Source organism: Gadus chalcogrammus, chromosome 6 (assembly GCF_026213295.1).
Source record: "Gadus chalcogrammus isolate NIFS_2021 chromosome 6, NIFS_Gcha_1.0, whole genome shotgun sequence".
Taxonomy (NCBI): Eukaryota; Metazoa; Chordata; class Actinopteri; order Gadiformes; family Gadidae; genus Gadus; species Gadus chalcogrammus.
The window spans coordinates 5,676,589-5,688,219 of NC_079417.1; the positions used below are offsets into that span (position 1 = coordinate 5,676,589).

General features: G+C 46.8%; 1 protein-coding gene across 1 annotated transcript in view; it reads right to left on the minus strand.

The window, feature by feature from the left end:
- The window catches only part of whrnb (whirlin b), a 30,212-nt gene extending 20,927 nt beyond the window's left edge, over positions 1–9,285 (minus strand). The window contains exons 1-2 of the mRNA XM_056592376.1: positions 8,895–9,285; positions 8,494–8,804 (exon numbers count right to left, since the gene is read on the minus strand). Coding sequence (XP_056448351.1) covers positions 8,494–8,804; positions 8,895–9,285 — 702 coding nt within the window. The remainder of the gene's footprint in view (positions 1–8,493; positions 8,805–8,894) is intronic.
- Between the last annotated feature and the right edge of the window lie 2,346 nt (positions 9,286–11,631).

Sequence of the window (11,631 nt, forward strand, 5' to 3'; positions counted from 1 at the left end):
GAGACGAGAGAGAGAGGAAGAGACCGAGAGAGAGAGAGAGAGAGAGAGAGAGAGAGAGATGAACGAGAGAGAGAGAGAGAGAGAGAGAGAGAGAGAGAGAGAGAGAGAGAGAGATCTGTGTCAGGTGTGGTGTCTACAGCCATGCCCTGGATTATCCCAACATTACCATAACCACCTTTGCTGGCACCACCTTCCCTTTCGCTTAACACAGCCTATCCACACAAATCTTCAAAACAATTTTTAGGTCACGTTTTTCTTGCAACCCTTGCATTGTTGCCGTTTGCCTTTATGGATGGATACATTTTTCTATATTACTCTGCCTATGGAGTTGTTGCTGCCATCTCTCAAATATTTCTTGGTTCAGAATGACCCGGCATTATACTTTGCATTTGATTACTACAACACTTTGACTTTATTCTTACATCTGCTTCCAAACACATCATTTGAACCCATTACCATCCCAGCATAACATCAATAACCCAGAGAAGCAGTAAGCCCACTTTTCTTGTGGCTACGAGTCATTAGGCAGATCTGCCTAGACTGCTGATATTAGGGGGTATAATTCAACCGCTCTAATGCTGCCCGATCATGTTCCCCTTTTTAAATCTTTTTGAGTCCTTCCCTCCTCTGCACTCTTCTACATGTGCATGGCAGTAAAGTGTCTGTGTGTTTTTCTGTGTGCGTGTGCGTGCGTGCGTGCGTGCGTGCGTGCGTGCGTGCGTGCGTGCGTGCGTGCGTGCGTGCGTGCGTGCGTGCGTGCGTGCGTGCGTGTGTGTGTGTGTGTGCGTGTGTGTGTGTGTTATGAATAAAGTTTTCCAGTTCACTAAGTAGAATGCTGGCACACACACTCCTCCCCCTCAGAGGAAACCCACATCAACGTTTAAAAGATTAAAAAGGAGAGGAGATGGAGAGGGAAGAGCTTCCCGTGGTCTCAGTCCTTAAGGAGAGGCTAACCGGTCGGCATCTCGGTTCGTTTGTGGGAGGTAAGTATGTGAAACATCTACCAGCCATTCGCTGTAGCCCTAGCGGTTGTCTTAACTTAAGCCATTCAAGTTCACATTCAAGTTCATTTTTTCGGTCTGTGCGTGCACAATACATTATTAAAAAAAGTCTCAACGGATCTGTTAGATACATTGGTGCATTGTGCATGCCATTGATTGATGCTGTGGAGTCCTCCAGCTAAGCTAGCCAACCCATCCAGGGCTATAGCGGCTAGCAGGTAGCGGCTAGCAGGTAGCGGCTAGCAGGTAGCGGCTAGCAGGTAGCGGCTAGCAGGTAGCGGCTAGCAGGTAGCGGCTAGCAGGTAGCGGCTAGCAGGTAGCGGCGGTGGTTAAACAGGCCCTGGGTTTAGAGTGGGAGGGCGCAGTCGTTCTGGAGCCACAGACGCTCCGACGGATGATGGAGATGGATGCTGCTGCTCACCAATCTTCCATCCAGAGATATGTGACTGTTATTACACAGCGATACATCACTATTAATATCTAATGATATGTCGGGCCGTTCAGCTGTACAGGGCGGTTGATCTTCCCTGGGAAGCTGATCTAGCTGGGCTCACCATCCTGTCTCACTCTGCCGTCTCTCTCTCTGTCTCTCTGTCTGTCTCTCTGTCTGTCTGTCTGTCTGTCTGTCTGTCTGTCTGTCTGTCTGTCTGCCATACACTGATGTGGAATACGGTAAGGTCACAGAGAGACAGGACTAGCATCTCTGAGACAAGAGCGATTTCCAGAGACTGTTCAGCTTTCAGACAATTTCGCGGAATATCAAATCCAAACGAGGAGCTGCCATAAACTAAAACCCTTCAGACAAAACAACCGAAGAATTGTTGACAGTGACCTTGGTTAGAGGTTGATTGACAAGGAAAACTTCCAGATGCTGCTGTGATTCATTATTTATGTTTATAACTTTATGTTCAGTGCCCAAACTTCTGGGGGTACTAAGCACATATTTTCATTCATTAGGCATGCATAGATCTGGATTAAGTAGAAGAGACTAGAAGAGCAGGACACCTGGCAAGGGACCTCAGCCATCCCCGATGTAAGCTAGAAATAAATGTACTCCATGTTGAAATAATAATGATAACAATACAAGATTTTATAATAAGAAGTGCGTTATGCATATTGTAGGCCAAATATACATATTCATATACAAATGTAAAAGCTGATGTTGTTCATTTGTGTTATTCTCCACTTGGTGAGACAAGAGTGACCCAGATAAAACAAGCAAAGTAACTGTGTTAAAAATGAAAATATGGAAGGGAGAGGGGAAGGGGAGAAGAGGGTTAGAGATGAGGAGGGGAGAGGAGGAGGAGGAGAGGGAAGCGTGGAGGAGGAGGGGAGAGGCGAAGGGGAGAGGAGGTGAGGCGAGAGGAGAGGAGGAGAGGAAGGGGCAGGGCAGAGGCGGGGGAGAGCGAGTCAGACTTTAATAGCAGATGACCGTGGGTGCTGTCCATTCACATCGCTGCCATGCCATTACATCACTACCACAGATGTAGTCACCAAACAGGAAGCGGGATCGCATCCAGGCCGAGTGCCTACAGGTTTGGAGCCGACCAGCTCCGCAGAGTGGCTGCATAATGGACAGACTAGTGGTACTTTGGAGTGCGTTGTGGACGATATATATATCTACACACGCATTCTCTGCCCCCTCCAGCTGATGGCACCCGATGGAATAACTTGCTATTCTTATTATAGTCCAAACAAGGACCATGTGACTTATCCATTCAAGTTCAACAATGCAATTGTTTGAGTGCACATGTATTTTAGTGACTCCAAAAACACACACCTGATAGATACAAGTTTTTTCGGTATATATTGATTCATGATTTGAATGAGATCTCATTAGATATTTGATGTTGATATCATTATTTTAAATCATGTTCAATTGTTTACTGATGTCTTTTGTGACTGCTGTCTTTTTTTGTGATGTCTTTTGTGATAGAAAGTGGCACTGGTGCTAGGAGAGAGAGAGAGAGAGAGAGAGAGAGAGAGAGAGAGAGAGAGAGAGAGAGAGAGATTTTTCTTTCAAAATAAGAAAAATGTAACTAAGCCGGTTAGAAAAGGGCAAAATAAAAAGGGCAAAAACGAAAAAACAAAAGAGAGAGCAATGGTAGAGAAGTGCGACAGCAGAACTGGTTTGAAAAAGTGCCAGACTCAAATAGGAGCTGTTCTTCCCGTATTACAGCTGAAGTGTTTTATGGCCCAACCGCTGCTGCACTGCATCATGGCGGAAGAGAAAGAAGTCCGCTAATGGACTCCCACTCTCTTAGCTCTCTGCCGTTTTGTCAGACTTTTCTTGCCCTTTTGTTGTTGCTGTTTTTTTTACCCCAATGAAAGAGAGAAAGTAGGGCAGCTTTTAGCACCAAGTCACGCAGAACAGACAGGCCAAAGCAAACTCACATGAACTGCTGAAATCCAAAAATAACTGCAGGTTAAGTTTGGTGGTTGTTTGTGGGGAAAGGGGTGGGTATCTGGTGGGTGTGCAAGGTGAGACAACCCACACCCTCTGGACTGAACACTGCCCCTAAGCCCCCCTCGACGCTCCTCTCTCTTCTTCTGACCAACCCACCACCTGCAGGACAGCCTCCTCCATCACCCCTAGTCAAATGTCTCTATTTCTCTCTCTCTTGCTTTCTTTGTTTCTTTTTCTTTGTTTCTTTTTCTTTGTTTCTTTGTTTCTTTGTTTCTTTTTCTTTGTTTCTTTTTCTTTGTTTCTTTTTCTTTTTCCTCTCTCTCTCTCTCTCTCTCTCTCTCTCTCTCTCTCTCTCTCTCTCTCTCTCTCTCTCTCTCTCTCTCTCTCTCTCTCTCTCTCTCTCTCTCTCTCTCTCTCTCTCTCTCTCTCTCTCTCTCTCTCTCTCTCTCTCTCTCTCTCTCTCTCTCATGAGAGTGAGCAGGTGAGTTGCTTCCTTTCGTGTTAGTAAGTGAGCTGGTGAGTTGCTTACGTGTGTGCATGTGCGTGTGGTTGTGTGAGTGCGTGTGCATGTGTGTGTGTTGAGTTAAATTGCCACTTTTAATTTCGGCCCACCAGCTGTGTCCCCGAACGCTTTCATCTATCACTGTTACCACACCTGATAGACCCAGAAACACATGATCATTCAGATGTACAAACACAATCAAACACACACACACACAATCAGATGTACAAATACAATCAAACACACACACACACACAACCACATACAATCAGATGCACACACAACAATTATTGCATGTATCTGTACACACACACACACACACACACACACACACACACACACACACACACACACACACACACACACACACACACACACACACACACACACACACACACACACACACACACACCTGTGTTGTAACTCCATGAACTGCAGCTGGTCATGGTACTATTTTCCATCACCTTAAGCTTGTTTCCCATTGGCTACCTCCCACACAAACACATACACACACACACACACACACGCACACAGAGACACACACAGATGATTGTTAACAAGAATCAGCACTTTGAAAAATGGAGAGCTGTGTTCAAGGACACTCCACAATAGCAGCAGCCAACCAACAGCCAGAGATTTTAAAAGAAAAAAAACACCCAAGGAAATCAGGGGGCGGCGTGGGCGTGCGCATGTGTGTGTGTGTGTGTGTGTGTGTGTGAGGGTTTGTGTGTGTGTGTGTGGGTGTGCATGTGTTTGTGTGCGTGTAATCTATATTCTCTAGAGTCAGCGCTCACAGATTCATCCAGCAACGAGTTGTACTGCTGTGGCGAAGCTTCAAAACATGCGGTACGTCTGATGGTGGATCTACTAGATCTACTCAGATCAGTGAGCTGTTTCATCCGTGTGCGGACCGAGTACCAGACCCGTATCAGAGCTCAAAGAAAGGCCCAGCAACTCCTTATTTCCCACTGCTGTTATCATTACATGTTGCTCATCCTTTATCTCTGCAGGGAGATATCGTCTGTTTTCTCGAGCCTACGTCAATCAGGGTTTTCTATCCGGATGTAATCCTATGCAGATTACTTTATTGATCCCACGGAAAAATGTCTACATTTTCTACTCAGGAGAACACCAACTAAAAAATGAAAAGTAGTAAATAAGGAAATAAAAATTTAACAAAATGATGCATTTGTACAAAAAAATAAATGTTTATAAGGGCACATCATCGATGACTGGGCCTTCTGTGCAGGACTTGTGTAGAGGTAAATGAGTGTAACACGGACCACCGTCTGCGAGTGCCTACGCTACGTCTCCACGGCGTCTGCCAGAACGCCTGCCAGTGGCGCGACATGATTAGCACGCCGCTACAAAAGATGCTATTGACTGAAACCATTTTGTGCCATAAACCATCACAGCGGTAGCCGTGGCGACCTGCCCGCTGGCAGTGTTCCAGAGAGAGGACGAAACAAACAAGCTCCCACGACACAGTGATGAGATTAAAAGGATAATTAGTATTAATGATCATTTAAGTATGCTGATAAATACATTGTTCAGAGAACAACAAACCAATGGAAGAGGCTGGGAATGTAAAGCAGAGAGCAGCTGAAAGACAGGATGGATTAGGTGATAGTGAAACTTGAGAAGATACCAGGGGTTCAGGTGCGTAGGATAGTCTCTCTAGCCCAAAGCTCCTTGGTTCAAATCCCAACATTGAAGGCCTACCTTAAGGCATTCCTGAGCAGGATGCAGAACCTATAGCTACTGTAGGGGCTATGCTAACTGTTTTGGATGAAGGCGTCCCATGACCGACACACTGTAGCCGGTATCGGATAGACAACCCAGCAGTTGTTCACCTGTATTATCCCAGCCAAAGAGAAACACAAGTCTTGTGGAAAGAAAAGTCCTGCATTTGTGTTGCCTAATTTATTCTGTCCTTCAGTATATACACACTGTATATAACTATATAAATACTGTATACTGTAAAACTATGCACACATCAGCTTTGAAGTAAAACTGTAGATGTAGAAGTTGGCCTTCAAAAACACACCCACGCACAGACAACAAGATACATGCAAATATGCATGCATACACACACACACATAAAACACAACCATTCTCACCGGGTTATTTAAATGTTGCCGGTGTCATTAGCATATCCGATGAATAACTCGTTTGATGAGAGAAAAAGACAGAGAGACTGAGACAGAGAGACCAAGAGACAGAGACAGACACAGAGAAACTGAGACAGAGAGACTGAGACCGAGAGACAGAGAGACTGAGACAGAGAGATCGAGAGACAGACATAGAGAAACTGAGACAGAGAGACTGAGACAGAGAGACTGAGACCGAGAGACAGAGAGACTGAGACAGAGCGACAGAGAGACAGAGAGACCGAGAGAGTGAGAGAGTGAGAAACCGAGAGACCAAGAGAGCATCTGGGAAATAACACATATGAACAGGGAACATTATTGTTTTAATGACTTCATTAATATCATGGCTAGAGGATTGGGAGCTGCAGGACATTATTAGTTTCTTGACCTTAAGCGGCCTGCTGGGTTTACAACAATGGCCTATTTATTGTTTTCAGGGCCACGGTACATTGCTGTGTACTGTATCTATCTAGGGCAATATCGGATTGACACACCGCTGTAATACACCTCTTGTTTTACTGCAGCCGGTGGATTTAAAAAGGCCCGTCTGCCTTGGGACATGAAAGCTAAAAACACCTCCTCCCCCCGGTGTGCGTCGAACGCTGTACTCCGTCTCCGGCTGAATGATTGTTAGATCATTCAGCCTCCTCTTTATCTGCAGCTCTCTGGGCGGATGAATAGAGAACCCTGACCGTGTTATCCTGCGCCATTCCGCCCTTCCGTAACAACAATCCCCCAGCCTGCGCCTTTGGTGGCAGACTGAGATACAGGTCAGACTCGGGGAGAAAATACTGCAAACAAGGCTTCTTAGACCAAACCGCTGGGAGGACACAAATAAGTTGGGTGAATTGCAGGCTGCCCATCCCCCTAAAGCTTATGACACACGTACAGATGACATGCAGACGCACGGTGACTACAAACAGCTCACAGCTCGCATTAATATTCCAGCTCTGAGATTCTGTGTGGCCCTGAGAAAGTGGCGCTTTCATAGGCTTTACACTCCTCTCTCCTCTCTCCTCTCTCCTCTCTCGTCCTCTCCTCAGCTCCTCTTTTTCCTCTCCTCTCTCTCCCTCCTCTCTTACTCCTTTCCTTCCTCTCCTCTCCCTCCTCATTCAACTCCATCCCTCTCTCCTCTCCTTCATCTTCTCTCTCTCCTCTCTCCTCCTCTCTCTTCCTCCACTCCTCTCCTCTCTCTTTCTCCTCCCTCTCTCCCTCCTCTCCTCATCCACTCTCTCACCACTCAACTCTCTCTCCCTCCTCTCCTCACCTCTCCTCTCCTTATCGCTCCTCTCTCCATGCACTCTCTCTCGCTCTCTGTCTTGCTCTCCACATTGTATGACTGTTACATAACAGAATGAACCACATCAAGAACATCACATAGTGCTCGTGGACAGTGGGAGGTTGGCCCACCATGAGTTTATGATGATTTTTTTCAGAACATCTTCAGCAGAACCCCTTCTGAAAATGTCATCCACTGATGAATTTCTCTTCGGTAAAATATTTCCGAAACAAAGCGTAACTCCGCCCCTTGCAGTTGTTGGATTCTCGCCGTAAGATTTTGCTATGACATAGCGCTTGATCAGAGGATGTGTTAACACAATAGGATGGCTGATTTGCAAGACTAGGGCTGCAACATCTCAGCCTAAATTGGGAGATGGCAAGCGTCTACAGGTTTCATGGCAGGGGACTGGTTGTGTCAGCCAGAAGGAAAATGGGTTTGATCCCCAAAGTCCAGAATCTGTATAGGCATTCTTGACCCCAAGATGACCCTTAACCCTACCTGCTCATTCATAAGATGCATCTGAATTCACTATGAGTCACTTTGGACAGTTACGAAATAGCAGCAATTAAAAAGAAAGAACCAATAATTAACTAACCTTTTGCTCTCACAGCTTTATACAGCTACTCAGCACTTATTTTGTTGTTTTCTAGTTTGCTTTTCTTAGCAAAACAGAAGTATTTTGTCTGGGCTCCGATATTGATTGCACAGCGTTTGATTTTGCTAAGCTTACCTTTGTAAAATGATTTGTATAAAAGCTAAAGGAACAACACTGCTGGAGGGCAACAACGAACACAGAGCAGGGTCAGAACCTCCTGGAAGCCTTGACCTCGTTAAGATGACTGACGACGGAACAAACATAGATGTGATGAATGTGACACACACAAACACACAGATATGTTGACCTACACAAACAAAGAAAAAACACACGCGCATACACCCACACAAACAGATGACTGATTCCTTGTCTGTATCCTTATTATAATAGCCTTGTAAGAATACCAGTAACACACACACACACACACACACACACACACACACACACACACACACACACACACACACACACACACACACACACACACACACACACACACACACACACACACACACACACACACACACACACACACACACACACACACACACGTTACCTTGACAGCATCTATGTGAGTGACTCGGTCGAACACCACGTCGTTGACGGCCACTATCTGGTCGCCGATTCTCAGCCCCTCGCGCTCGGCGGACGAGCCCGGCTCAACGAGAGACACGTAAATCCCCACTCCGTGCTCCGACCCACCGCGGATGCTGAACCCAAGACCCTCGTGGCTCTTGCTCCGTCTCAGGGATACCTGGCGGATCTCCCCGAACGGCGAGTCCAGGAAAATGCTGCTGCCGAGGGTCTGGCCCCCTGGAGCGGTACCGGGCGCTGTCCCGGGCGCCGTCTCTGGAGACGCGCCGGGAGCTGTTCCGTCAACCGCGGTGCTGAAGCCATCGGGACATCCGGAGCCGCCACACTGCGCGTCAGGATGTTCGAGGAGTCCCGCGTTGTCACCACGACCAGCGCTTTCCAAAAGCGCTTCAATGTTGTTGGTTGGACTGTTGCTCTGAAACAGACCCAGGTCGGTTTTCAGGTACAAGCCCTCCGAGGTGTACTGGTCGAAGAGCAGCTGGTCGGAGCGCGGGATGACCAGGCGCAACATGGGCAGCAGTTGACGCTTGGTGTCCGTGTCGAGGATCACGCGCAGGGTGTGCACCAGGTCGCACACGTTGCGCTTGGCGTGGTACACGTTGAGACAGTGGATGAACCGCTCCCTCTCGGGGTCGCTGAGCAGCAGGTTGAGCGCGCGGTGGAGCCGGCGGACGTTGGCCGACAGCTTGCGGTCGCCCGAGCCGCTCGAGGTCACCGACGTGTTGAGTGAAACGCGCTCCAGTTCTGCGCTCATCCTACAGCACCGCGAGACTCACTGCGCCCTCGTCACGTTGGCAGGACAGAGACAGAGGAGCAGGGGTCCGGCTCGGGTAGCGCGTCCTGCCGTTGGTATCCCCGCGGTGATTCATTATTCAATGAGGAAATAATAATTAAACAGTGCCCCAAAGAAATGATGTTTTTCAAGCTGGGAATCCCTTTTGAATGTAATAAAAACAAGGAAAAACACGTGTGAATATTGTTCAGGTAAACTCGGTGATAAATATTGATCCAAGGTGATCGGTGTGTTTAGTTCATCTGAGAAAGTTTCAGCTCATCCAGGAACAAACAGACACAAACATACTCAACATACCTTTTCTCCTGACCACAAAAAAAACGGTCAAACGGTGTCCAGAAACCTGTCTGTCTTTAGATCCGGGACGGTAACGAGGGGTGACGTGGAGAGGAGACGGAGCGGATGGATTCACCTGCGCGTCTCCCGGAGGACTCGGCGTCTCGCGACCAGCTCCGAGGTCACCGGCGAGGAGGTTCCTATGACGATCGACATTTCCAACTCGCTCGCGCAAACACCGTCTTGGCAAAGGAAATGACGCAAGCGCAAATGCGGTGGGTACTTTTTCATTTAAGCGCGAGAGTGAGTGTCCGCATGTGTGCGTATACGTGTGTTCGTGTGCCTGTGTGTGTGTGTATGTGCCAGTATGCATGTGTTTATGTGTGAGTTCGTGAGTGCATGTTCGTGCTCGTGGGTGTTCGTGTCTGCGTAAATGCGCGTTGCTTAGGAACTGACAACACATATCCACACTTTTGAAAATGTTTATTTTTGGAAAGCATTTGAACCGATGACGTTAAGGGGTTGAATGGAAGCAGGAACCACAGAGGATGGCTTGTCGACGGAGAAACTCTCCGCATTATAATGAAGTCGCCTGTGTACACCAAGCCTCCCGACAGAGGCGCGCAGAACAGACGCGCACGACGCATCTAACCAAAGACCCTCGTAGATAACAGCAAAGCGAACATTACGGGCCTTTAACATTCATTGCTACACATTCTAAAAGTTTGATGTGCTTGTGGTTTTTAATACTTTGAGGTTTTATCAAATACGCGGCACAGATTCCAGGATCCGGTAAGTGTGTGGTTTTATCAAATGCGCTGTGTTGAATCCAGGGTCGAGTAGGTGTGTGTGGGGGTGATGGGACTGACAGCTCCTTAAGCTGATCAAGTTGCATTAGCAAACTCCTTCCGTCATAACCCAAGCCCGGATCTATTTATACACGGTTATTTATAGCTTTCATTATTGCTTCCTGTTTTTCATTCCCTGAAGGGTTGTGTGTGTCTACAGGTAGGGCTGCAAATCTCACACTGGTCTAAACGGTTCAGCGTCAAACTCAAACACAAAGCTGCCAATGAAGCGTCGGTAGCTTCATGCCAGAGAGCATGGCCTTGTGCCAGTGTTGCTGTGTCCAGTCTTGGAAGTCATTCATCATTCTCACAACGTATTTGGTCACACCTTCTAGGGCATTGGATATAGATGTGGAATCATGTGAATAAACAGACTGTTCATTGAATGGTAGGTTCATGTTTGGTCAATTAGGACAGCACATTGGTACATTGGAGATGGACTTTCAAATGTTGTGGAATGAGCATATAACTTAAGGAGCCTAACAGGCTAGACCAGTATCTTCTGTGCCAAGACCAGTATCTTTAGCGGTCTGTAGAACGTCTTTAGACTCACAATACTGGGGTCTATACTGAGTTCTAAAGACCATCCCAACAAAGGATGGGCCACATGTCAACCAGGTAAGGGCTGCTAACCCTAACTCACTCCTCCACAAACCACCAGGGATGTAACGGAACTCTTCTCAAGCTTGTTCATTTCTTGAGCCACTCAACTGTCCAGTATGGCCATGTGCTATGAACCCTGGATTCTGTAGTGCGATGGAGGCAGAAATACACAAAGGATGAGCTAGAGCCTGTTATATATTTTAATAGAGTTTAACTGTTCTTGCCATTAAGGAGCGCTTAGTTGGACACATTTCATCTCAAGCTTAAGAAGAAAGTGTCGCTGAAATGAGTCATATGATTGTATATGATTATGATGATTGGGAGATTTACACCCCAAAAAAGACGCATCATGTATCAAGGGAAGCTCATTGTCTGTCAGAAGTACAGCTGATGTACAGCCGGCTCATGCCAGAATAATGCCTGTATATTTAACTCATGAAATAAATAGAACTACAATGAATTGTCCCCAGTATAAAAGCTAATCAAAAAGGCATTGGCAAAGCTGGATAAGCACTTACACTTTAGTAAACAAAGAACTAAAGACAAAGGTAAACTTGACTACACTATCACTGGACTTAAC